Source organism: Stigmatopora nigra, chromosome 19, assembly GCF_051989575.1.
Source record: "Stigmatopora nigra isolate UIUO_SnigA chromosome 19, RoL_Snig_1.1, whole genome shotgun sequence".
NCBI lineage: Eukaryota > Metazoa > Chordata > Actinopteri > Syngnathiformes > Syngnathidae > Stigmatopora > Stigmatopora nigra.
The window spans coordinates 5,214,886-5,242,723 of NC_135526.1; the positions used below are offsets into that span (position 1 = coordinate 5,214,886).

Here is a 27,838-nt window from a genome sequence, read left to right on the forward strand (position 1 = left end):
AACCACGCACAAGTACACTTTAAAATTTAAAGGGCTCCTCCACGCCCCTCCCAACCGCCTTGCACACTACACTACTAAAGTTCCCATTCCCTCCTCTGATTGGGTTGCGTGTGATTGACAGCTCGTAGACCCGCCTACATAGGGTTGTTCTGTTGGCCCTAACATCTGAGAGCGGATTGGAAACAGGAAGAGGACTTGAGGGGGGAACGCAGAGACGGTGGAGAGGATCGGATGAGACAAGGTGGAGGAAAAGGGGTGCCAGAGGGGTGTGAGTGTGGACCGAAAGACGGAAGACAAATAAGAGGTAAAAGTCGATTGTTGAGCAACAACTTGATTGTTTGCGATCTGCCTCCACCACCGTCGAAAGACAGCTCAGGTTGCGCCTCGTAGTGGCGCTATGCGTACGCATACAAGTGTATACGATCTGCATTCGTGCATTGCGATTTACAGCCTTTTTCCTGTTTGCATTTCACCAATTTCTTCTAGTGATCTACTCTGTCTTTAGCGTATGGTTGTCATTTGTGCTGCTTAATACTGCAGTGTGCTGGCACATTCCACACACACATGCCATGATCAAAAGCCGATTGTGAAGAACCCTGTTTTGTTTTTCATGGCGGATATGGCTGCTCACTGCTGAACTATTGCAGCTTTAAGCTCTTCAACTGTTGAATATGCATTATTGCAGCAATGCATCTATCATCTAACCAATCAATCATTCTTTTCTTGCTACCAATCTAATGTTTTGCCACTTCTCCGATGTGGACACATAAACATTTGCACGTGCATCCTGCAATGAACCCTCAAAACTATGTCATTGTCTGGATGTATATATACATACAGTACCTTTGCAATGTTAGCAAAAGACACCCCTCCTTCTCGCTCTTGACCTTGCTTTGGTACATTCCAGTACCCCTCGGAGAGACGTGCTTTATGGAGCATACACCGGGAGAGGCTGCCATTATAGAAGGGGATACAGCAGAGGGAGGGAATCCAGCCTGCTGGTTATTTTTAGTAATAGCATTGATATTCGTCTCCTACTGTACATTCTCCCCCTTGGCTGACATGCTTTTTGGTGTGTCATAGACAAAATACAGTCTGTGATATCTAGAGCGAGCTGTCTGGTCCATGTCGGTGCTGACTATTGCAGCTTCTTGCCTCGTCTCCATCTGTTCTCATGGCTTCTTTTGTTAGTAAGCTTACAACTCACTGGAGACGGTCCTAGTCTGGATCAGCCCATCCTTCCTTTTATGGTGTTGGATGGCTGTTCGCCTCCGTGCATGCACACACAAGCACACACATGCATGTTGGGTTTCAGTTAGAGATGCAATGTTTCGCTGCAACAAGCGAGCATTGTCAGAGAGGCTGGCGAGGATTGTTTCATCAGGAATGGATCGTCTTACCACTATTAGTCACCTCTCTGTCAAAATCGCAGTCTTTCCTCAGAGTGTTAGGCCTCACTATCAACTTTAGGCTGAAATATCATCGGTTGCCAAGGATACAAGGACACATTGTGCTAGGGAAACTATGGCTAGGGAGCCACATGTGGCTCTTTTGATGAATGCATCTGGCTCTTTGCTAACCTGTGAGCTAAAATATGGAAACTGATGATGACAGAACTGAGATATTACATCTAGAACTGTTTTAATTTTCTTTTTTTTTTGCAGTAGACTCTTCTGGAATGCATCCTCATTGATTAGCAACGGATATTTTTATTTTGACTTTTGACTGCCCTTTTATTTGTTGCTCGCATGAGTTCAAATATTTAACAATGCAGATCGAGCAAACTCGTGATGCAAAAGGAAGACATTACCCTGTATATATTTGACTGAATAATAGCAACTGACAATAGTGTTTCCTCCGTTTAGCTGATGTCTGCCAGATAGTGAAGAGCCACGAGTGCGTCTATTTTAAGGTACCCAGTTGAGACTGCACCGTTTTGCTGGCTAGGCTCATTTGGATGGACTGTGTGAATGATTGTTCAAATCTAGACTTTAATATCATTTCAGTTGTAGTTTACATTACTGCAGAACTGAACTGCACCTTGAGAGTCATTTATTCAAGGGATAATTCATATCAATTCACCAATATGATACAATTCTGCAACAATAAACATATGAAAGTGTTTTTTTTAATTTAGTGCTGCACAGTATATCTCTAAAAATGGATATTACAGTCATAAAAGTATACATTTCTATCTGCCCTGCAATAATGAAAGAAAAAGATGACTGTATTTCCCTTGTGGTTGAAAACGAGGAAAGTGGCTTTGACAGCAAAGTCGTCCAAATACTTTATTTATTTAAGAAACGGTCAATGTTCCGCACATCAATTTTCACATTGCAATGTATTCTTCCATGCCGCCTCTATTCTTTTTTTTTTAATGTGCTTCTCTGCATAAGGTTATTCTACACTTCTTTCCTAACATAACCCCTTTTTAAGCACGTGATGTCATTTGGGCCCCTCAAGCTAAATTCCAGATGTATGGAGTTAACCCTGCACAGATGGGTTTAATATTGGTGGTGTGCACAATGCTGTTGTGTTGAGGCAAACTGGAGCTGACGCTCAACTCCTCCTGCATCTCTGTAACAAGACTGTGCATTCCACTGTGCAATTGTGAGCTCCCTGAACAGATGAGTGTATTTGTAGACTGTGTAGTTTATAGTAAGCCTCCCTATCTGAGAAACCAATACATTTCATTGTTTTCATCATGTAAAAATATGACTCTTTTAACCACTAATAGAATCTATATTGGATTCCCAAAAACTAATACCATACATATTCATTCATATTCTGAGTCGCTCATCCTTTTGGGGGGTGCTGGAGCTGCAACTTTCTGCCAGCCAATCGCATGGCACGTAGATATAGTTTCATATAAGAAAGAGGATCGCAATGCTTTTTTCATACAGTGAGTATTTGTACGTATAATAACATATTGAATCTTATGGATTCATAATTACATGTACAAAGTGATATATTGCCAAGTTGTGGTTGCCTGTTGTGCCATGTTTCTTCTCTGTGAATAAATCTAAATGAAATGGTCTTTACATGGCCTAAAGCCAAAGGCAGTAAAACATGTCTGGCTTTCAGTTGCTGTAGCAACTGGGTAGAAATTGACTCTTGAAGAGCCTCCTCGCTTACTTCATTGAGCATACACACTGAGGCTTTTAAAAGCATGTCTCTACAATATTCAATAAGCACATCATACACACACACACGTGCATGGAAAAAGCTTAACCACTGGAGGATTTGCCTACATGTTTTATAGCCCGGTATGAAAGCATAATACACACAGACGACCACAAGCACTACAGCCCTGGTGTCGTTAGATCTTTTTTTTTTTTTGACGTCGTCAGCAATAATGACTAGCTTAATACATTCACTGCCAATTTAGGTCACAGGCTATGTGTAGGTAGTGAAAGAGGGAGATTGATATTGAAAATAGCCTTTTGACAGTAATAGACGTCCAATTTGTTTTAATGAGAGGGGCTGGAAGAGATTATTTGATCATTTCACAAAACAAAGTGAAATATTAAATAAGATTCTTGAAGCAAAACCCATATACTAACTCACATTTCTTTTTTTCAGGTGTGAAGTGGAGGGCCTCCCGAACAAAGAAAGACTGGTAAATATTATTGTTTTTTATTTGAGTGCCTTTTTAGAGATTTTTCACTCATCAAATTTCTGGATGCTCTTGAAACATTCCTTTGTATACAAATACATTTTTTTAAATGTAGCAACAGCTAGTTTAAGTAGCCTTTTCAGATCATTATTGATTTTTTTGGGGCACTGTTTAGAGGAGTAAATATTTCCATTGAAAACGTGCTTCAATCAGTAGGTCATCTGACACATTTTTTTCTTTCTTTTGTGTTATCATCATGCAAATTATCCTATGATAACCACATGATTGTTGCAGGCTGCATGTATCACCCGGCAGAGCTGTACTCTGGCCGTAAAACATGGCACTCGTACCCAGATGGAGGACCAAACAGAGGTCAATGGGCCCCAGTCAACAGTCGGCCTTGGACTCCGTCACAAAGGTCAGAATCAGCATGACGATACTGTGTCTACAGCATGAAAAGGGGGAACTTACCTTTGAGCAATATAGTTCATTTGCAAGTTAGCAGGTGACACACTTAGACGAGCCTGTGTTGATTTGAAAAGTGGGAGCGATGCAGGCTGATTAACTGTGATGAGTACATTCAAGAAATTGCACTCAAAGCCAGCTGCAGGCCCAAGTCTGGCTGAATGATCTCACAGCATGTCTTTCTTCCACTGACATGGCGGGAGAACTCCTGTATTTTATCAGAACAATTCCTTAGAACAATTTTGTCTGATTGGATGCATATTTCTATACATGCCAATACTTCTTTTACAGTAGAAAAATAATACAGGAAAAAATAAGGGAGATGTGAACTTGAGTCTATTATTTTGAAATGTAAAAAAAGACCCCACAAATAAATCAAAATGATTTACATTATTAACATTACTTTTGTCTGTTGTCATCACAGATGCAATGGAGGACGAATTCCATCCGATCATCCCACCTCACCATCAAGTCGTCAGTATAACAGGTAAAAAGATATTAAATACAGTACGTGGCAAATTTTTGGGACAAAATATGGTACTTTATGAAGTCGCCATATGAATAACAGCTAATGTAAAACTTGTTTCAAACAATTAAAATGTTATTACAAAGCGTGTTCAGCAAATAATACATTTCCCCAGAAGTACTTTATGTTAAATGGCTCCTCTTCAGGTGTACAAAATGTAGTTTCTGTTAAGCACGTTGTGCAATATAATCCTTTGGGTTTGAAATAGCCATTTCATAACTGTTTATTCCATGACAATTATCCTAAATTTGTCCTCACGTTTGACTGAAAACATTTGATTTGTTTGCCTAAGGGGAGAAAGAACAGTCCACTATGCCCAAGACAAGGCTTCCTCAAAGGCTCCACATATTTGGAATGGTAAAGAAAAGCCATTTGAGTCCCAGAACTGGCATCCCAATTCCATGCGCTCATTCCACAACCGAGCTGGCACCAACAATGGTTATCTAACAAGACCAGGACAACGCTACACAAACTGGGACAGCAATGTCAGCAACTCTGTGGTGAGGCCTGTCAAAGGGGGTTGTGAATGAAAGAAGTACATGTGCTTGGTTCACTTTGAGAGCTTGGTGCTAAACTGTGATGTTTCTCATCTGGGCTCTAGCGTGGGAGTCCTCGCCCGCACCGTCACCACAGACAGCTTCACTCCCTCCCGGAAAGATGGACTCCCTCAGATGCATTTCGCAGAAACTTCCCTAGTCGAGTGATCGACGACAGACCGGGACCTTGGAAACGGCCGGCTTCGCAACACCGCCAAGAGCAAATCCACCAGCAAGGTTTTGCTCCACAGCACCCTTCATCATCAAGAGATGAGTGTCCATCCAAAAGGAGCCGAGACTCACTTTTCGATCAGGTAAAATGTCGTTTCAAAAATGAGCAATTTGGGGGAAAAAAAGTTGCTTTTTTTTTTTTGCTTATAAATGGTAAAAAAAATGTCAAATTTAACCACAGTAAATAATAATTTTTTACATCTTGCACCCTTTTCTGATACACTGACATGATTTTATAGCTATATCTTTACCGATAAATACCAAAGATATTATTATTATAAGTGTGATGGGATGGGATGGGAAGGATTTACCAGAAAATATCTATATTTTGGTAGTTTGATGCTCCAATAACCTTTTTCCTCATTTAGCCATGTCATCCTGGATCAAGGCATTCAATCGGCCATCCATCATCGCCACCTCGCCATCCCCATAGTAACCGAGATGACTGGAAGACCTCTCATGACAAGGCAGGTCTTGGACACCCCTCTGAACACAGGACCTCAACACCACAGCAACAGGCATATATATAATCGCTCCTTTTATTTTTAGGCATTCTCAGTGGTTCTCCAAGTTAGTTTCTGGTTTTAAAATGTATGTTGTTTTTTTTCAGGAGACCTCGAAACCCCGCGCTGGAGGACACAGTTTTTGCAACAGCGATCCAACATGTCAAAAGCAGGGTTGTGGCAGTAGGGCTTCACATCCCGGAAACAGTTGTGGCAAAATGTCTTCACCAGCAGAACACACCCGTGTGCCTTACAGCCACCAAAATCCTCACGAGCAACATCAGCGGCACACTCGCCACCTCAGAGCCGAGCAGCACAAGCCTCTGACATACCGCCTCGAGATAGAGGACGAAGACTCAAGAAATTATGCCCACAAGCAAAGCACAGTAGGAAATTTGCTTCTTTAAATGCTCAAAAGAATCATGTTGTCATATGCTATCCAATTAACAGACAGTTAAGACAGTTTAAGGATTTCTATGCTAGTTTGACCCATTTAAAATGCCTTAATTATATTAATCCCTAGATGGTAGAATTAATATTGAATATATGTACATCAAAAGCAGTAGGTGATACTTAAGTACAAAACAAAAATATTAATAATGTACATATTAACGATCATATTTTTTGAATGATTAATTGACAATATAGAAATACAAATGGTAAGTAAAAATCTAGCAACAAATCATTAAAAAATGGTAAAAAAAGGCTGCAAAGTTGATTTTAAATTAATTATTGGTTTAACATTTTTTAATTTTTCACATGTAGCTGATTTTTAATTTTTAAATTTTCTGTATTTACATTTTTTTAATGAATAGTTATACTGTAAATTGAAGGATCAAGGGAAGAAGTTTAACACATACTCTCCTAGATAAATAATGATGACTTATTTGTACTTCTCCCACAGGAAATTCAACGTAACATTTCAGGAGACTCATCCACCTTCAAGTCTTTTGCAGAGGACCCGTTGCACCACTCTTCCCTTCATTCGAAAGATTCTTCTAATCACAGTCCAAGCGTGAGTCCTTCATCCCACAAAGCGGCCAGGAGCAGTCAACAAAATAGTTCTGGCTACAGCGAACAACCCAAAGTCCAAGAAAGCCCCACTCGCAAATCATCATCATCATCATCATCTTCCACTTCATCTCGTCCATCCCCAACCGACACCAAATCCAAATACTCGGATGTCAAATACAAAAAGACCTCCCGTCCTTTCTGCTCATCTCCACGCGGAGGCTCGAGAATCGACAAATCCGAGAAGGAATCACCACCCAAGAGGGAATCGGGTCACCTACCCGATAAATTGGTGAAAAGAGAAAGAAGAGAAGACCTCAAGCAGGCTGTAGAAAGAACAAAACGGAGGGACCATTTCAAAAGGGCGGAAGAAAGAAAAAAACGCAAGAAAAAAGAACGCAAACTGGGTGCGAAAAAAAAGAAAAGGGATAAATCGATCAAGAAAGAAAAAAAAATAACCCCCAGAACGGAATCAACAGAAAATGAAACTTGGTTAGAGGAGCATCTTTCTTTTAGTGAATCCTTTCTTCCGAAATTGACATCTCGGCGCACGCCTTCTCCGAATAAGCCAGGAAGAAACAGCTGTAGCCCAAACAGAAGAGAGCGCTTCACAATCTCATCTCAGTTAGACCAAGGACCAAAAGCTAATGATACACCACTTTCTCTTTTGTATGAAGCTTTAGAACCTCTTAGCCCGGCTTGTTCTGAGGAGACGCGGGAGTACGAGGAGCAAAAAGGGCCGCTCCGTGCCCCCGATCTCCTTCCCGTGGCTGTGATTGGTAGCGGAGAAGTTGGAGACAACCTTGCAAATACTCCTCCCGTCCTCAGCTGGCAAGGCTCCCCGATATCAGACGTGGGAGAGGACGACGACGAGCTGGAGAATGGAATGATAAGCCGACCGGTCCTCCAACCCAGTCCCACTCAATGTTTTTCTCCTCCACCCTTGGAAGGTGAGACAATTGACCAGATGAAGGAATCTGTCAGATGTCAAGCAGAACCCTCTGATTCTTCAAATACAACAACAAAACTTTTTCTCGAAGATGACAAGGAAGAATTTCCAGAAAAGTCCAGCTCTCCATATCATGAGCTTCATCATAAATCAGGTTTGGAGGATGTCTTCAAGAGCCTGGCTAATTTTCTCACTGGACAGAGGGCAACGTGTCGAGGGGGTCCGTTTGCGGGGTCTCCAACTTTGAATGCAAACGGGATTAAGTTTGCTTCTTCTCTTGCTCTGGGACCAGATCTTGATTGTCACCGGCAGGAAAGTCTATGTCCTCCTCCGCCTTTATCTACAGAAAATAACAATCTTGAAGATTCGCATTTAGAAGAGCAAACGAAGAATGAGCCAATCACGGAGACTTCCACAAAAGACGAAGCGGATGTCCATCTCACGGCCAGGCGAGAAGTTCAGGACGATTACATCCAAACTGAGAAAGATGTCTCCCTTTTAGACCACTCACTCAGTGCTGAGTTGAGGCTAACCACCACCCACACTACCTCATTGAGCCACCTCCTCGTTTCCAGCAAAGACGAAGCGTTAAAGTGTGAGGATGCCGATCACAAAGCCAGGGTTAAAATGAGGACAAAGAAAGAGAAATGCAACGTCAGCCCCCAAATGAAACCCACGCATAACAGACCCAAATCGCCACCCGGTAAGGATTTGGAGAAAAAGAGAGTGAAACATAAAAAAGCTAAAGTCATCGCAAAGAAAAAAGACGATGTCGGCGGGCTTGCAAGTGGCGTGTCATCAGAAGGCGGGACTTCCGAGTCGAAAGGCGAAGATTTTTCAACCAGTGAATTACTTTGTAAGCCGCAAGCTTCTGATGACCCCTTAAAGCTGAAGTTGCTGTCCATGGGATTTACCAAGGAACTGAAAGTCTGCCTGGTTAAAATGAAGATTCACCGTAAGGATGAGCGACCAATCCCACTTAGTCAGATCACCATCCAAAACACAGCGGCTGAAGTGGTGAGAGCTTGCGAGTAAGTCTCAGTATTACTTTTAATTACAAAAATGTAGTATTGTTTAGTTGTGTTGTTTTTTTTAACATGCTTTTTCTCATCACAGGGGGGAACGGATCAAAGAGAAATTTAAGGAATCGTACCTGCTTCCTTCTTTTTCTGTCAAACCCAACATTTCCATCCATATTCCTATTCCCAGAGAAAAGCTTAACCCTCCAACACCAAGCATTTATGTAAGTTCACAGATTTTCTAATGTTCTAGTGAGTGTTAAAAATGGATTAAAATGCATTTAACTTATCATTTGCAGTTGGAAAGCAGAAGGGACGCCTTCTCGCCAGTCTTGCTTCAGTTCTGCACCGATCCCAAAAATGCGGTGACTGTCATCCGAGGCCTCGCTGGCTCTCTCCGCCTCAGTGAGTTTATAAACAAGTCCAATTTAAGCTTCTGAAAAAGCTCTTTATTCTCTTTATTCTCTGTCATCCGTGTGTGAAACGGTCAATCCCAAAATGCAATACACTCATTCAAAGACAATAGAGGCAATATTTATGTGTTCAATTTAATCAGTGGATGGGGATTACAAGTTTACTTTAAATAATGCTTTTATTAGTTTAGTACATATCAATACTTAACAAGATAGTCACCAAATGTCATCATTTAGTGTAGTTTAAAGCTCAAAGGAAGTACAAGAATATGTCATGGCTCATATTAGGCTTACATAAGTAGGTTATTCATATTCAATAATGTATCAAAAGAAACAAAACATTATTATCTTATCATGTACACAGACTATTTGAAATATTAGCGTGAATCATTAATATACATAGGAAAACAAAAAGCATAATATAGTATCATGTAATCCAAACAGTAGAGTTTGATGTACATTTTTAGAGCATATTTATGTGCATATTATATGTTTAATTTTACTCTATTGTAAAACTAGTGTTTGATTTAAATCCTTATCTCACTAATGAATGCAGAGTTAGTAGAGTTTTGGCTGATTTCATCTAATCTCTTTGTTGTTGCTTTTTTTATGAAAAAGACCTCGGCTTATTTTCCACCAAATCTCTGGTGGAGGCCAATGCAGAACATGCCGTGGAAGTCCGGACTCAAGTCCAGCAGCCCGCTGATGAAAACTGGGATTCCCGTGGCTCCACCCAGACGTGGCCTTGCGAAAGCAGCCGCTCGCATACCACCATCGCCAAGTACGCTCAGTACCAGGCCTCTAGCTTCCAGGAGAGCCTACAGGTAGACATTTGACCTCTAGATCTTGATTCCGTATAACCAAACATCATCAAATTGTGCCTTCCCTTCTGAATTTTGGGATTCACATCAAATGTACTGGCAGACAGTTCTGCCATTGGCAAACCTGTCGGCTCAACTCATGTAGATGCTTTATAGGAGGAGAAGGAGAGTGAAAACGAAGAAGAGGAAGATGAAGAGCAAGCGGACTCCAAAGCTGTCGTGTCATCAGCCAGCAATAAAAGTAGTCCACCACCCTCAACTGATGTTAAAACTGCTTCCGCACTTCTCTCCAGTAAAAACAGCACTGCCAACACGCCAAGGTTAACTTAACCATTCATGTTATCATACAGACAATGGAAAAGTAGATTTAGGAGACTCACCCCCAGTCTTGACATTTCCTTTCCAGTTCGGAACTGAAGACTTTTGGAAAGATCATCAAATTTGGGACCAACATAGATCTATCAGATCCAAAACGGTGGAAGCCTCAACTACAGGAGCTGCTGAAGTTGCCAGTTTTCATGCGAGTGGAGTCCAGCAACAACATGCTCAGTCATGTCGGTCACACCATTCTCGGCATGAACACTGTTCAGCTCTACATGAAGGTTCCGGGCAGTCGGACGCCAGGTGAGCATAATGCAACACTCTTTTAGTTTTTAGGACACTTAGAGTTCTCGTTTTATTAATTCTGTAAAATAGCACATGTTTATTCCATACCAGTGTAGCACCAGTATTGACATGTGGAAGTCAATGAGTTTTGCTTACTAATTCAATGATGGTTGTAATTGTTTGTGCTTGGTTTTGGCCATAGGTCACCAGGAGAACAACAATTTCTGCTCAGTCAACATCAATATTGGACCAGGTGACTGTGAGTGGTTTGCTGTTCATGAGCACTACTGGGAGGCTATCAACTCATTCTGTGAGAAGTGAGTGACGATCTTGGGTTTAATCAAGTGGAAAACCGCCATTTTCTAAATTATACATTCCACTCAGGCATGGAGTAGACTACCTGACGGGGTCCTGGTGGCCAGTTCTGGAAGACCTCTACAGTTCCAACATCCCTGTGTACCGTTTTATTCAGAGGCCGGGTGACTTGGTGTGGATCAATGCAGGGACTGTGCACTGGGTCCAAGCTGTAGGCTGGTGTAACAACATTGCCTGGAATGTGGGCCCCCTAAACTGTGAGTATTGTGAGCCAACACATGGTAAAAATCTTTTTTTTTTTTTTTTTTTAAAGGATGCTTCTCATGTCTTTGTTTTGATTTTTCTTTTACCCCCCATTTCTGGTGTTTAGCATACCAGTATCAACTTGCCTTGGAGCGATATGAGTGGAATGAGCTGAAGAAGGTTAAATCAATTGTTCCAATGATCCACGTTTCCTGGAACGTAGCTCGGACGATCAAAATTACTGACCACGATACCTTCAAGATGATTAAGTAAGAGGCTATAGGAATAATCTTATCGCTGGCATTATTAATATTAAAGCGTGAAAGACAGGCAGAGTAACATTGTATAAATAATAAATATGCTCACCTAGTACAAGTAGCCTTACTGTATACTCTATGGTTTTCTTCCCTATACTAGACACTGCCTACTGCAATCCATCAAGCATATCCAGGTTTTACGGGAACAACTGATTGCTTCGGGAAAGAAAATCTCGTACCAGAGTCGTTTGAAGGAGGAGCCGGCGTACTACTGCAATGAGTGCGATGTAGGTCTCCCAATTTATTGTTGAATTGCTTGCTGGGTCGTTTTGAGATTGGCTTTCTGATGCTTGTGCAGTTGGAGGTGTTCAACATGCTGTTTGTGACGAGTGAAAACAGCACCAAAAAAACCTACGTGGTGCACTGTGAGGACTGCGCCCGGCTTAAGAGCCCGTCCTTGAATGGAGTCGTGGTGCTGCAACAGTATCGAACGGAGGAGTTGATGAAAATGTATGACAGCTTCACACTGGTCAGTTTCCCTTCTTTTTCATATTGTAAATTGATTGTAGAATGTAGTTGAAATCTGGGTATGTTTTTAGAATGGAAAACAGAATTTACATAGAACCCTTTATTGGGCACCCATGGAATTTGTTGTCCAATCCATTTTGTCTCTCGCAGTCAAAATAGACTGCAAAAGATGGTTGAGATCTGTCATATATTATGTAGGCATTAAGCTGCACTAGTATATTGATATTGTGGCATATATGTCTAAAAACGTGATGGATGTGCATGTAACTGATTTCTAGATTTGCTTTTTATCCCCCCAAAACAGCCTTAATTATTATTATTTTTTCCAATCATTCACCATACAAAGCTTGATTTCTGATTGAGAATTTGCTGTGAGTCTAATGTACCAGCAGGGGGGAGGACCCCTTCAATTCTCAAAAGTGGTCTCTATGGAAGCACCATTTTTGTATTTCACTACTCAATGAGCTCAAACTGTGACCGGTTAATAAATGTAGTGAGCTGTGGTGCTTTGAAAGCATGTTTTGGCATTGAAACCTTTTTTCTTTTTTCTCTTTTCGATTCAGGCTCAATCACCCTTATCAAAATGAGGATGTCATTCTGGCGTCTTTCAGCCATAACCAAAACTTAGGGCAGCACAAACGTTTGCCAGCAATGCCGGCCGGCAATCTACACCCGTGAGGATGTTTTGAATCCGCCAATCAATGTTTACTCTGTTGTTTACATCACACAGTAAGGTGTAGATACTCAGCCAATCCAAGTACAGCTCACTCTCTTCTCCATACCAGCTGCTGATTGGACTTGTGAATTGAAATAGAATGACTAGAATGGTAATTGTCAAGGATGAAACAACAACAACAACACTGAACACTGTCAGCACTGAAAATCAGGTAATTATATACCGTACATTCGACGGACTTCTGCTGTGATTCAAAAGCGTCAAGTAGCCAATTTTATGTATCAATTCAGGTACTTTTATGCAAATTCTGTTGGTTTTTTTTTTTCTACACCAATCTAGTTATTCTATATGTCCATGGATTTGCTGTGATTCTAGCGTACCAGCAGGGGAAAAACCGCTTCACACAGAAGTAGCTGATTGTCACATTTGCGTTGTATTGATCCCAGTTTGTGTTGATCTTCAGGTAAACTTTGACATGATACTCATGCCTGTAAACTTTCTGAGGTGCTATACTCCTAAAACGTATTTATTCTTGTCAGATCAGTTTGAAAAGTTTTACCAGCCTGGAAGTACACCACATTTGGCCTTGTGAGCTGTATTAAGTGGAGTTGGAATTAGAGTATAAAACTATGCCAATATGCTTTTAATTAACAGGGGGGGGAAGAGAATATTTCTCAAAAATAGGGGGTTTGTTAGAGAACTAATAACGCCGGTGCTTTTTTTGTTGGGGATCAAATCGTCAATATAGTCTACGATACAACTTAAAGCCAACGTGGTGTGGATTTTTGTATTTGATTTGTTTGGTACAGGGACAGAATTCCCAATTTTATACCTCCTTTGTGTTGATTGGTTCCTGTTTTTAGATAAGATGAACATAACAGTAAAATAACTGTACATTGTGAGACTTTATGGGATTTCAGAAAAAAATGGAGTGCATAGATGCAGTACAGGGCGAATCAGGAAGATATAAATGGGGGAACAGATTTGAACTTTTACTTCTCTTTGCTTACATAGCCACTTATAATACCAGCAAATACCACTGGATATGTAACAAAGAGTAGAGTAAGAAAAGTACTTTGAAGGTGGCATTTTGTCTTCTTTCAGTATTTCAGTACGTGTTCATTTTTTGGCAACAAATACAGAGGATTTCCAAAGATAAAATACTGAATCATTTGCCATAAAGGACAAATTTACAACCATTTAAAGTCGAAACAAAATAATCTGAACTTAAGTCAATTTAAACAAACAAGCTCTTGTCACTAGTTTAATTGTGATGATTCAACCACTTTTAAAATGTTATTTTTTTAATTTTCTTTGATTTTAAACAAATATATATATATATGACCAAAGTTTCTACCCCTTTTCTAATTGTAAGAACATGATATAATCCATTTTAACCCCAAATTTGATTCACCCTGCTATTATTCCTCTATGCACACCACACTATGTAAATAATACATAATATATCTGTTTTCTAGTTGACTTAAATAGTTTTGGAGTCTAATTTGTAAATGGTCAAAACCTGTTATTGCTCCTGTTTTTGTTTGTCGGGAGAGAAAAATGAAACAATCTTCCAATCTTGGGATTCACTCGTTTTAATAACTGCACTTGGAATTTTGTCCCACTTTAATACCTCCTTTTTTGTTGACTGGTTTGTGAAGGGGACTGCGGAAAAAAAATGTAAATGTGACATTATTTATACTGTAAATGCTTCATGGTTTTTCTGAAATATTTATTGCATTGCAAACAGTTATCATTCATGGGGCTTCAAGGGATTTTCATGATGTATGGTGCAGAATAATGGGGGACTTGTGTAAAAAAAAAATTAAAAAAAATCCCCTTTTGGTGCTAGACCCCTTGGTTCATGTCTCAAAAACACGATAAAACTCAAGCCTGCTGGTGCTTAGAAACGTTAAAGACATTTTACTGTAATTAAAAATTCAAATCTGTACTGTATTTATCTCATGAATACTAAATCTTTTTTAATTTTTTTTATTTTAATTTCATAATCGTGTGTGGCTATAATGGTGACTATGAAAAATTAGTGGTTGTAGTTGTAAACTCTTGAAACATTTTTACAGAGAATTCAGGATGTGACTTTGACGGCCAAGGTTTTGTTTTGTGTTTTTTGTTTTTTTTTGTCTTGTCCTCATTCTGGTTATGATTTGACATGTATACGGTTTTATTTTTTTCCGTTCTTTTTCAGGATATTGAATTTTTCAGCTGCACTTCTCGTTTCAGATAGAGTATGTAGAAGGAAAAAAACCTGAGCCAGACCTGTCTTAAACCTCTCTGTGATTTTTCTGTGACATATTGTACTGTTGGTAAAGACAATAAAATGTTTTGATAAATTATTCAACAATCAAGTCACTCTCCAAGTTATATTTACTATGAATTGATGCAGTGTGGGAAAACTCATTTAAAAGAATGCTGATCTTATTAATGAAGCCTTTTTGTCCTCCCCTAGATAACACACAATCACTACCTGGTCACCACATATGAGGTCATCTCCATTCCCCCACATCCCATCATCTATTGTTAACCTCATTTTTTTTCTATTTATAATATTTCCGTCCATCCTGAGGCTCGAAGCAAACAAAAATGCACATCTGGATGAAGACTACGGATGCAGCAAAGGGATATCCTGCTTCCAAGGACAGGAAAATGGCTTTTCCTCTAACAAGCCTTCCCGAGCAGTCTTGACAGCGGGGGTAAGACACACAAAAACACACACAAACACACACACACCTCTGTCATCGTTAATCACAAAGCCATCCGTAGCGTGCACTTTTCAAGTTTCGTCCCCCACGAGAGCCAAATTTGCCCCCCGGCTGTCGGTATATTTTGAAATATTTCTTCAAAGAAAACACTATACACACGCAAAGCGACATAAATAAATAAACACAGGCGATAATACCACGAAAATGGGCCTTTATATCGTAATACCGATCCCCCTTTGAACCCAACCCCCCGATGGCTTTTTATCTATCCCGCCATGCCTTTTTTCTCCCCACCAAATTAGTGGAGCTCTACCCCCAACCTCATTTCCTTGCCCACTGATCTGTTTTCCATCAAAAGGGGTCAATGGTCAACACTTTGCCATTCCTTCTCCTGGGAAACAACCCAGCTTTTCGTGCTCTTTTGTTTTACACTTCAGGGTGGGAATTTTTTTGGGGGGAGTCCTAAACGCTCTAGCTTTTTGACGACGACTCTTACAAAACACATTGGGCTGCAATTCGTCCTAGAAAGAAAAAAGGTGAAAGAAGTGTCAAATGATGTGCGTGGGGCAGCAGCACACTCTTACTCTCTCTCTTTTTCTCTCCAATCTATCTAAATAAACATCACTCCCTCCCCCTGGATTCACATCTGGGCTCTGGTGTTATCACAGAAATCCTCCACTGCTCAGCTTTCTCCACATGCACACACTTACACACACACAGGCACGCACACACACACACACACACAATCATATCTCAAACCGGAGTCAGACTAAGGAAACAGAATGCCAGGGAAGGAAGTGTTGAAGTCAGCAGGAGAGTAGATTTCTCCTCCAGTCAACTCACTTCTCCTCTGAAAGGACTCTACAAGGTAAAGACGTCTTAAAGGGTTTAACTTAAAAGCAAGAGCATTTTTTTTTTGGTTTTGTTTAATTCCGCCTGACACTTTCACGTGTGTCCCAACAGCCGCTGGATTTGGGATATCCACTGAAGACGCTCATCAGGAGGGAAATTCTTCAAATTCTCTTCATCCCTGACTTAACTAACGGACCTTGAGAGATTCGCTTTCTGTGGCGTCAAACGGCAGGCGGAGAAGGCACATCATCGGGGGCAATCCCGCAAGTGAGGAGAACTAAATATAAAGGTAATGCTTTTCAACTTCAACCTTTCAAACACAATTGAAACTAGTTTTGTTTATTTTCATGGAAGTCATTGGAAAACTAACTTGGCCAGGTCTTTGTTAAATAACACGTGGAGAAAAAAAAGAGGCGGCAAAAAGGTATCCAACAAACAAAATCCAGTCATGGACGCAATGACATTGTTCTGACTGATTAGAGGAATTTCTGGGCTCCCGCTTGGTCTCATTGTTCTCTGTTATCCTGCAGTATGGAGGTGGGGCTGGCAGAGCCCATTTCCTTGCACTTAAAACCTTCACCACCAACTACTTTTCAAGCATCATTTCGTCTCAGAATTACTGCATGAATGGGCTCGAATCAAACGAGGCAATTTTAAAGTAGGCACACATTGACTAAGGTTAAAATAGATCCCTCAGTGCCCCTCCCCCCCATGCAATACTCTTTTTTATTTTTATTATTGTCTTTTAAGTGGACAATTGGAGTTATTGGATATTGATCTCTACATGAATGTAGTTGATTTTTAAATGAACTTTTGCCATACTTGAGATTCAACCTTTGACCCCAAGTAGTGAATTCCACAAATACTTAACTCTCATAGTATAGTAAGACTTTTCTTCTTTTAAATGACATAGTATAGTAAGGCTTTTTTTTCTTACGAAAACGACATAGTATAGTAAGGCTTTTTTTTCCTCACAAAAACGACATAGTATAGTAAGGCTTTTTTTTCTTACAAAAACGACATAGTATAGTAAGGCTTTTTTTCTTACAAAAACAACATAGTATAGTAAGGCTTTTTTTCTTACAAAAACGACATACTATAGTAAGGCTTTTTTTCTTACAAAAACGACATACTATAGTAAGCCTTTTTTTCTTACAAAAACGACATACTATAGTAAGCCTTTTTTTCTTACAAAAACGACATTGTATAGTAAGGCTTTTTTTCTTACAAAAACGACATAGTATAGTAAGGCTTTTTTTCTTACAAAAACGACATAGTATAGTAAGGCTTTTTTTCTTAGGAAAACGACATAGTATAGTAAGTTTTTTTTTTCTTAGAAAAACGACATAGTATAGTAAGGCTTCTTTTTCTTAGAAAAACGACATAGTATACTAAGGCTTTTTTTCTTAGAAAAACGACATAGTATAGTAAGGCTCTTTTTCTTAGAAAAACGACATAGTATAGTTAGGCTTTTTTCTTAGAAAAACGACATAGTATAGTAAGGCTTTTTTTTCTTAGAAAAACGACATAGTATATAAAGGAAATTCTCTTTAAAAAACAACATAGTATAGTAAGTCACTTGGTGGTGTAGTGGTTAACTCACTGGTCTCTTGTCTGGGTGGCCTGGGTTCAAGTCCCGGTTGAGATACATTTTTACTTAGTTGTTTCTGTGGACTTTTTGTCAAGAGACTAAATGATTACCAAGGAAAGTGTAGTCACTTGGTTGGCGCAGAGGTTAGATCACTGGACTCCCGTGTGGGAGACCTGGGTTCGATTCCTGGTCGAGACACTTTTTCACTTAGTTGTTTCTTTGGACTTCTTCTCAAGAAACTCAAATGATTACAAAGAAAAGTGTAGTCACTTGGTTGGCGCAGAGGTTAGATCACAGGACTCCTGTCTGGGAGACCTGGGTTCGATTCCCGGTCGAGACACTTTTTCACTTAGTTATTTCGTGAACTTCTTCTAAAAATACTCAAATGATTACAAGAAAAGTGTAGTCACTTGGTTGGCGCAGAGGTTAGATCACAGGACTCCCGTGTGGGAGACCTGGGTTCGATTCCCGCTGCCGTCGTTTGGCTGAAAATACTTGGAAAGAAGAACTGGTCAATGGAATAAGAAGAAGGGGAAAAAAAAAGAAAAAACTTTTTAATTTATATTAAACACTTAGTCATACTTTTCAGCAAAAGGTTATATTCCGAACTGCCTTCGGCAGTTCGGAAGACACTTGAAGGACCTGTCTGTGCGAAAGGCGTTCTCGGGTCGGCCTTCGGCCGACCCTCGACCGCTTGCTTGGTCAGTGAACCGCCGACACCGGGAAGCGAACTCACGTTCTCTCGGTGCAAAGGCGAGTGTGCAACCCACTACACCAACTCGTGCCCCACTTATACATGGGTGTTGAAACGTTTTATCCTAGGAAATGGGGTGAAACACTTAGTCATTTTTTGTCAAAATGCTTCATCCACCATTGAAGACTTATATAGTTAAACACTTAGGCATTAGAATTTATTCTTTTACCTGAATAATATTTTGAAAATCTTTGCTTGCACTGGGAATCGAACCCAGGACCACACAGTTGGTAGACTGATGACTTATCCATTGGGCCACCACCCTGTGAGAGAAAGTGGTAGTACTTGTACTTTAGTATCCTTCATTTACCTGAATAATATTTAGAAAATCTTTGCTTGCACTGGGAATCGAACCCAGGACCACACAGTTAGTAGACTGATGTCTTATCCATTGGGCCACCACCCTGTGAAAGAAAGCAGTAGTACTTGTACTTTTGTCTTCTTCATTTACCTGAATAATATTGGGAAAATCTTTGCCAGCACTTGGATTTGAACCCAGGACCAAAGTATTGGGGAACTGATGACTTAACCACTGGGCCACCAATCTACAAAATTAGTTAGTAGTATTTGTGGTTTTTGCTCTTTTCACTCCCAGATCATACTTAGTACTTTATTGTACCTTTAAGTGGGAAAAGTTAGTTAAGTTTACTAAGCAGAGCAAACCATATTTACTATATCATTTCATTATGAAAAAATACTTAACTATACTATGTCGTTTTTGTGAGGAAAAAAAAGCCTTACTATACTATGTCGTTTTTGTGAGGGAAAAAAAAGCCTTACTATACTATGTCGTTTTTGTGAGGGAAAAAAAAGCCTTACCATACTATGTCGTTTTTGTGAGGAAAAAAAAGCCTTACTATACTATGTCGTTTTTGTGAGGAAAAAAAAGCCTTACTATACTATGTCGTTTTTGTGAGGAAAAAAAAGCCTTACTATACTATGTCGTTTTTGTGAGGGAAAAAAAAGCCTTACTATACTATGTCGTTTTTGTGAGGAAAAAAAAGCCTTACTATACTATGTCGTTTTTGTGAGGGAAAAAAAGCCTTACTATACTATGTCGTTTTTGTGAGGAAAAAAAAGCCTTACTATACTATGTCGTTTTTGTGAGGAAAAAAAAGCCTTACTATACTATGTCGTTTTTGTGAGGAAAAAAAAGCCTTACTATACTATGTCGTTTTTGTGAGGAAAAAAAAGCCTTACTATACTATGTCGTTTTTGTGAGGAAAAAAAAGCCTTACTATACTATGTCGTTTTTGTGAGGAAAAAAAAGCCTTACTATACTATGTCGTTTTTGTGAGGAAAAAAAAGCCTTACTATACTATGTCGTTTTTGTGAGGAAAAAAAAAGCCTTACTATACTATGTCGTTTTTGTGAGGGAAAAAAAAGCCTTACTATACTATGTCGTTTTTGTGAGGGGAAAAAAAAGCCTTACTATACTATGTCGTTTTTGTGAGGAAAAAAAAGCCTTACTATACTATGTCGTTTTTGTGAGGAAAAAAAAGCCTTACTATACTATGTCGTTTTTGTGAGGAAAAAAAAGCCTTACTATACTATGTCGTTTTTGTGAGGAAAAAAAAGCCTTACTATACTATGTCGTTTTTGTGAGGGAAAAAAAGCCTTACTATACTATGTCGTTTTTGTGAGGAAAAAAAAGCCTTACTATACTATGTCGTTTTTGTGAGGAAAAAAAAGCCTTACTATACTATGTCGTTTTTGTGAGGAAAAAAAGCCTTACTATACTATGTCGTTTTTGTGAGGAAAAAAAAGCCTTACTATACTATGTCGTTTTTGTGAGGGAAAAAAAAGCCTTACTATACTATGTCGTTTTTGTGAGGAAAAAAAAGCCTTACTATACTATGTCGTTTTTGTGAGGAAAAAAAAGCCTTACTATACTATGTCGTTTTTGTGAGGAAAAAAAAGCCTTACTATACTATGTCGTTTTTGTGAGGAAAAAAAAAGCCTTACTATACTATGTCGTTTTTGTGAGGGAAAAAAAAGCCTTACTATACTATGTCGTTTTTGTGAGGGGAAAAAAAAGCCTTACTATACTATGTCGTTTTTGTGAGGAAAAAAAAGCCTTACTATACTATGTCGTTTTTGTGAGGAAAAAAAAGCCTTACTATACTATGTCGTTTTTGTGAGGAAAAAAAAGCCTTACTATACTATGTCGTTTTTGTGAGGAAAAAAAAGCCTTACTATACTATGTCGTTTTTGTGAGGGAAAAAAAGCCTTACTATACTATGTCGTTTTTGTGAGGAAAAAAAAGCCTTACTATACTATGTCGTTTTTGTGAGGAAAAAAAAGCCTTACTATACTATGTCGTTTTTGTGAGGAAAAAAAGCCTTACTATACTATGTCGTTTTTGTGAGGAAAAAAAAGCCTTACTATACTATGTCGTTTTTGTGAGGGAAAAAAAAGCCTTACTATACTATGTCGTTTTTGTGAGGAAAAAAAAGCCTTACTATACTTAGTATAGTAAGGCTTTTTTTTCCTCACAAAAACGACATAGTATAGTAAGGCTTTTTTTTCCTCACAAAAACGACATAGTATAGTAAGGCTTTTTTTTCCTCACAAAAACGACATAGTATAGTAAGGCTTTTTTTTCCTCACAAAAACGACATAGTATAGTATACTATGTCGTTTTTGTGAGGAAAAAAAAGCCTTACTATACTATGTCGTTTTTGTGAGGAAAAAAAGCCTTACTATACTATGTCGTTTTTGTGAGGAAAAAAAAGCCTTACTATACTATGTCGTTTTTGTGAGGAAAAAAAAGCTTTACTATACTATGTTGTTTTTGTGAGGAAAAAAAAGCCTTACTATACTATGTCGTTTTTGTGAGGAAAAAAAAGCCTTACTATACTATGTCGTTTTTGTGAGGAAAAAAAAGCCTTACTATACTATGTCGTTTTTGTGAGGAAAAAAAAGCCTTACTATACTATGTCGTTTTTGTAAGAAAAAAAGCCTTACTATACTATGTCGTTTTTTTGAATAAAAAAGCCTTACTATACTATGTCGTTTTTGACGAGGAAAAGCCTTACTATACTATGTCGTTTTTGAAGCCAAAAAGCCTTACTATACTATGTCGTTTTTGAAGGCAAAAAGCCTTACTATACTATGTCGTTTTTGAAGGCAAAAAGCCTTACTATACTATGTCGTTTTTGAAGCCAAAAAGCCTTACTATACTATGTCGTTTTTGAAGCCAAAAAGCCTTACTATACTATGTCGTTTTTGAAGCCAAAAAGCCTTACTATACTATGTCGTTTTTGAAGCCAAAAAGCCTTACTATACTATGTCGTTTTTGAAGCCAAAAAGCCTTACTATACTATGTCGTTTTTGAAGCCAAAAAGCCTTACTATACTACGTCGTTTTTGAAGCCAAAAAGCCTTACTATACTATGTCGTTTTCTTGAATAAAAAAGCCTTACTATATTATGTCGTTTTCTTGAATAAAAAAGCCTTACTATACTATGTCTTTTTCTTGAATAAAAAAGCCTTACTATACTATGTCGTTTTCTTGAATAAAAAAGCCTTACTATACTATGTCGTTTTTGAAGAGAAAAAGCCTGACTATACTATGTCGTTTTTGAAGCCAAAAAGCCTGACTATACTTTGTCGTTTTTGAAGCCAAAAAGCCTTACTATACTATGTCGTTTTTGAAGACAAAAAGCCTTACTATTCTATGTCGTTTTTGACGAGAAAAAGCCTTACTATACTATGTCGTTTTCTTGAATAAAAAAGCCTTACTATACTACGTCGTTTTTGAAGAGAAAAACCCTTACTATACTATGTCGTTTTTGAAGCCAAAAAGCCTTACTATACTATGTCGTTTTTGAAGCCAAAAAGCCTTACTATACTATGTTGTTTTTTTGAGTAAAATAGCCTTGCTATATATTATGTGGTGTATATAAAAAAAGCCTAACCATAGTATTTCATTTTTTACATGGTCAAAATATATCCTTATTTCATGTCAATGTCTAACTTTCTCATAAGTTGTCTTCTTGACAAGATGGTTTTCATGACACTTTTCTACACACTACAGAAAAATGAGTCTATCACGGAACGGGACATTGGAGAAGACGTCTGAGCTGCCCCACTCGGAAACCGGCTCTCCTACGAGAGCCGTAGTCCCCCCACCATACTCTACCAGTGGAAGCGATGCCCCCGACCAACCACTGGAGTTGAGGGGCTCTCTGGACTGCTGGGCCTGCTCCGTCCTGGTCACAGCCCAGAATCTGATCATCGCCGTCATAAACGGCTTACTTGCCGGCATCGTGTTTGGGACCATCCTTACCCCGGCGCTGGTCATGATCATCTTCGGTTTCCTCTGTCACTCCACGGTTAGTCTTTTTAGCTCAGACAGACATTTCTTGAGTCAAGTTGCAAATTTTACAGGCAAAACACCAAACTGAAAGGTCAGAAAAAGATACATGGTTATCCAATAAACTCAAACTGGGAGGGGTGAACCTTCATTTGCTCCTCCTATTAAAAAATCTAGTTCCGTCAATAGCAGCCTATGAGGTACTTTAATAGTTATTCACTGTAAATACTCCCTTTTTTTGTACTCATCTGTCAACCAATGGAGAAGGCAAGGCTTTTCCACTAGAGGGCAGGAGTTATATTTAATATCCATATGAATGGAATACTAATTTGGACATTTTGGTCGTCAGAGCTTTCTTTTGTAAATGTTTCTTTTCTCTTTACTTTTAGGTGCAGCCACATGGTACCTCAGTGTACTGTTCAGACCTGCTGGATGATGCTGGTTGCGTTGCCTTGCTGGTGGTGGGATTTCTGCTGCTCACGCCCCTGCTGGTCCTGGCCTTGGCGGCCTTCTGTCGACTGGCTCGCCATCTCCAACTGGGCTTGTGCTTTATTCCCTATAGTAGAGCTGTGTATAAGAACCTGCCCGCCGCCCGCAGCAGGGAAGCCGGAGTGGGGGGCTGTTGTGGCATGCCTGAGGCTTCGGAGAGGGAGGGAAAGGGCAGCGTTTGGGTGTAAGGAGACGAGGCCTCCCAAAAAAAAGCTCTCTTTTGATCTTTAAATAAAAAAAGGAAAAAATCTATCTGCTAGCCTTTTAAACAATAGTTTTGTACTCTATTCATGTATTTTCTAAAATATTGTTTTCAATAAAACCTCACTGAGATGTCAAATTCATGCAAATTCATTGTGTATTTTATAGACTCAGATATAGAAAGGTCACTGGACTGAAGTAACAAATGAGGTATAAAAATCCTTTATTCATTTATAAATTACAGACAATGTTTAAGGATTTGTGTTTCTTTAGTGGGGTTACATCATTACTGTTTTGTTTTCCATCTGGTGTCTATTTTAGACAAGGATTCATGATGTAATCATATTGATGGATTTTTTTGGATGGAGTTAACAAGGCTGTTTGCTAATGTTTGTCAATAATTTGTGATGCGGGGGTTTGTAGGGGGCCGTGAAGGCACCGGGTTGGAGGCTACCACGTCCGTCCTCGTTCACTTGACCCATGATGATGTAGTTAGAACCTGTGGCGAACCAATGGAGGGACCAGATGAGTTAACCAGTGTGATGGAGTGTACATTACCTGCGTGCATACCTCTGCGGAGCAATGGGCACTTCCTGCATTGCGACACCAATCGAACCGACATGGTTTCTCCCACTTGCGCGATGGCGAGTTGACCTTCTTTGTAAGTCCTGATGAGGGTTACCCCAATGAGAAGAGTACCCTGGGGTCCAGGGGCCAAGGAGGTCACCTTCCCAGTTATCGCTGAAGAAGAAAAAAAATGGAAGGCAACATTGGACTCATTGATTGTGATCCTAATAACGAGTTAGCTGAACATATTTCTTTGTTCTTGTAGACTCACCAAATTCACTGGCACAGAAACTGGCCTTGATTGTTCCGTTTCTTTTGCATTCTTTGGCACACAATGGATTCTGAGCAACTGTTTGGGGGATAAAAACAAAAATTGCTTTAGTAGGCCTTCAAAAAAAAGCACCATATGATTATATTACCAGGACGTCCTCCGTTTGGTCTTCTGTCTTGGCCTGTGGTAACTACTTTTTTCCCATTGGGCCTGACTGGTCGTTCATTTGGTCCAGGCGCAGGAGGGGGGACATTTTTTCTGGCGGTGACAGGTGGAGGCACTGTCGTGGTGGGGACCACGCGGACAGCGGGCTTGGCTGGAACGGACCTGGTATCGGATCCGGAACCAGGCGCTACAGATACGTCGGTCCCGCGGGGAATGCTGGTATATGTGGCCATAAAACCATCGGAGGTCACGCTGAGGTCAGACACAAATTGGACCAGGAGGACGTTGCCACTGGTTAGGATGGGCCTATGTAGAAAAATAAAATAGAATTAGGGAGTGCTTAAGTCTGGTATTTTACAAAATTAAGATGAATTGTTCCTACGCCGGGGCTTGATCGCCGCAATATTTGCCAATCAGGCGCGAGTCGTCCTTTTCGCCACCGTTGAAGAAGGCCACGTAGTCGAAGCGGCAGTAGCTGTCAGCTTCCAAGACAAATTTGCCAAATTTAACTTGGATTACCTGCAAGCCAAAAAAGAAATGGGGGGTCATGCAAAAGAGAAACATTTTGAAGAAATTTATGTTATGCATGTAGTTTTGTTTTTGTTAGAAAAAAGCCTTACTATACTATGTCGTTTTTGTCAGAAAAAAAGCCTTACTATTCTATGTAGTTTTGTAAGGAAAAAAGCCTTACTATACTATGTCGTTTTTGTAAGAAAAAAAGCCTTACTATACTATGTCGTTTTTGTAAGAAAAAAAGCCTTACTATACTATGTCGTTTTTGTAAGAAAAAAAGCCTTACTATACTATGTCATTTTTGTAAGAAAAAAAGGCCTTATATACTATGTCGTTTTTGTAAGAAAAAAAGCCTTACTATACTATGTCGTTTTTGTAAGAAAAAAAGCCTACTATGTCGTTTTTGTAAGAAAAAAAGCCTTACTATACTATGTCGTTTTTGTAAGAAAAAAAGCCTTACTATACTATGTCGTTTTTGTAAGAAAAAAAGCCTTACTATACGATGTCATTTTTGTAAGAAAAAAAGCCTTACTATACTATGTACCTTATCAGGCTCAACGGTGATGAGCCAAGAACAGCTGGTTCCTGCTGGATACTTTTTGTTTGGCCAGTTTGGGGTCATGATCTCTCCCTGGGATTTGGTCATCTTTCCTCCGCAGAACTGCTGATCTAAAAAGATAAATGCAGATTTATACATTATTACTATTTCTTAGTCTTCTAATGACGCCATCACTTCCGAGCGTGGAAAAGCGGAGGCCTACCTTCTGCATATGGCGTGGCACCACTAAAATAGGCCACAAACCCTCTCGCATTGGTCTCCTCATCAGTCACCATCTCTAGCATCATGGTATTGGTGGTAGAAATAAGCGTGCCAGGCCGAAAAGTTCCACAGAAACGACCCAGTTTTTGCACGGCGTTGGAGTTCCCGTTGTAAACGTCCAGGTAGTCGTACCGACATTGCGAGTCTGCCTCCAGGTCAAAAATGCGGAAGGAGAGCATGACCACTTTATCTTCTGGGACCTGAAAACAAGAGAGACAAATGACAAGGAGCAGTCAGGTGATGTTTGGTGACTTGTTGCAGTCAGGTGACCCACCGTGATGACCCAGGTGCATTTGCTGTTTGGTTTGTAATGGGTGGGGAAGCCCTCACTGCCGACAAAGCCAGAATCTGACACCAGCGATCCCCCGCAGTGGAAGACGGGCCTGCAATAAAGTGGGGAGTGCTGTATTCAAAACAGAATTGCACCGGAGCGTCAACTTGGCGGCAGAGTTTTGCAATGTTTACAGAAACTTTCATTGGGAAGCGCAAAGTTTGGAATTTTCCAAGAGGGGGGAAATATAATATGCTCCCTGCGCCAAGTACGTTTCAGATAACAGCACATTCCAGGAATTGAAAAAAGTAACAAACGAGAGAGAGATTAATGAACCTAGTTTTTAACCCAAGCAATTCTGACTAGGAGGTTTGAAGGCCTGCTAGGTATGAATTCATTATCTATTAATTTATAGGAGAAATATAATGATTTCACATAGATTGGAAGGACATCTATTGATAGACAAATAAAAATTCTAATTAAAAAAATAAAAGAAAAATAGGAGTTGCTAGTAAACGAAATCATTTGTTTCCCCAAAGAATTAGAAAAAAAAATAGTGAGTATCAAAACTTTTCAGGCTCTTGTGCAACCGAGTGATATTTCCAGCAAAAACACACCCACTTTTATGGTGAATCATTTCGGGTTTAGCGGAAGCGACACAAAAAACACACGACTGCTGAGTTCAGCCAAAACATCCACAGCGGGAGCCAATTTTCTCGCATTAGACCCCACGGCTTGAAATGAAAACATCTGGTGACTCAGCCACTATCGACAATATAAAAAATATATACTAATAAAAAAATACCAAGCCCAGTCCAATAAACTAAAGAGACAAGAAAGATTATTGTCCAACATACTGCATACATACTGTAGAGATCTCACCTACAACATCAACAAACAGTGAATTAACTCCAACATCAAACTCACCTTCTCCACAATGTGTGTATTTGTGTGTGTGTGTGTGTGTGTGTGTGTGTGTGTGTGTGTGTGTGTGTGTGTGTGTGTGTGTGTGAGACCTCACCTGGTATAGTTTGTCTGCTGGGCCTCCATCTGAGACAGAGTCAGACACAGGAGCAAGGAGATCCCCCACATATTGCCCACACACACCATGATGCTCTCGCTAAGTTACAATTTGGTGAGAGGGGAGTTTGCAGCATGAGACCAGAGTTTGAGGAGCTGGACTGAAGGAGGAGGAGGAGAAGGAGGAGGTTGGGCGGAGCAACTAAAGGATAAGGGGGGTTAGATACTTCGAAAAAGGGATAAAGAGCACAAGAGGGATGCTAAAACAGCTCATGACGGGGGTGATAAGCAGTGGGAGGCAGTGAGTGGAAGGCCCTAATACGAGACAGATGTTTCGCCATAATAACACAGGTTTGGGGGAGTTTGTCGGACATTTTTTTAACCCTTTGTAGCAGGAGTGCACAAACAAGTCGCGTTCTTTTGCAATTTTTTAATTGGATTAGAACCAATAACAAATATATGTTAAAGTTAATATAATGGAGAATCCTAACTACATAGGTATCTGTTGAAATAATAATTTAGATTATTTTAGGCTAAAAAAATACAACATGATGATTGTCGGTGGATAAAGA

At 39.7% G+C, this 27,838-nt stretch overlaps 3 protein-coding genes across 3 annotated transcripts; 2 read left to right on the forward strand and 1 right to left on the reverse strand.

Annotated features, from left to right (window-relative positions):
• Window positions 1–175: 175 nt before the first annotated feature.
• kdm6bb (lysine (K)-specific demethylase 6B, b) lies at window positions 176–15,069 on the forward strand. Its single transcript, XM_077740755.1, has 20 exons — window positions 176–304; window positions 3,583–3,619; window positions 3,911–4,034; window positions 4,506–4,568; window positions 4,900–5,107; window positions 5,209–5,457; window positions 5,743–5,892; window positions 5,985–6,263; window positions 6,782–8,868; window positions 8,954–9,080; window positions 9,156–9,261; window positions 9,888–10,093; window positions 10,247–10,410; window positions 10,497–10,714; window positions 10,899–11,013; window positions 11,081–11,268; window positions 11,382–11,523; window positions 11,672–11,798; window positions 11,870–12,040; window positions 12,603–15,069. Exons 3-20 carry the CDS (start codon window positions 3,916–3,918, stop codon window positions 12,624–12,626), a joined length of 4,743 nt encoding a protein of 1,580 aa, XP_077596881.1. The 5' UTR covers window positions 176–304; window positions 3,583–3,619; window positions 3,911–3,915; the 3' UTR covers window positions 12,627–15,069.
• Window positions 15,070–16,136: 1,067 nt separating this feature from the next.
• Window positions 16,137–23,788, forward strand: tmem88a (transmembrane protein 88 a). The gene is made up of 4 exons (XM_077740849.1): window positions 16,137–16,303; window positions 16,399–16,576; window positions 22,671–22,968; window positions 23,339–23,788. Exons 3-4 carry the CDS (start codon window positions 22,675–22,677, stop codon window positions 23,624–23,626), a joined length of 582 nt encoding a protein of 193 aa, XP_077596975.1. The 5' UTR covers window positions 16,137–16,303; window positions 16,399–16,576; window positions 22,671–22,674; the 3' UTR covers window positions 23,627–23,788.
• Window positions 23,789–23,845: 57 nt separating this feature from the next.
• Window positions 23,846–27,433, reverse strand: pcolcea (procollagen C-endopeptidase enhancer a). Its single transcript, XM_077740018.1, has 9 exons — window positions 27,268–27,433; window positions 26,250–26,358; window positions 25,917–26,175; window positions 25,700–25,824; window positions 25,025–25,161; window positions 24,626–24,948; window positions 24,478–24,555; window positions 24,210–24,380; window positions 23,846–24,138 (listed from the first exon to the last, which is right to left on the reverse strand). The coding sequence occupies exons 1-9, from the start codon at window positions 27,354–27,356 to the stop codon at window positions 24,008–24,010; spliced, it is 1,422 nt and encodes a 473-aa protein (XP_077596144.1). The 5' UTR covers window positions 27,357–27,433; the 3' UTR covers window positions 23,846–24,007.
• Window positions 27,434–27,838: the final 405 nt, after the last annotated feature.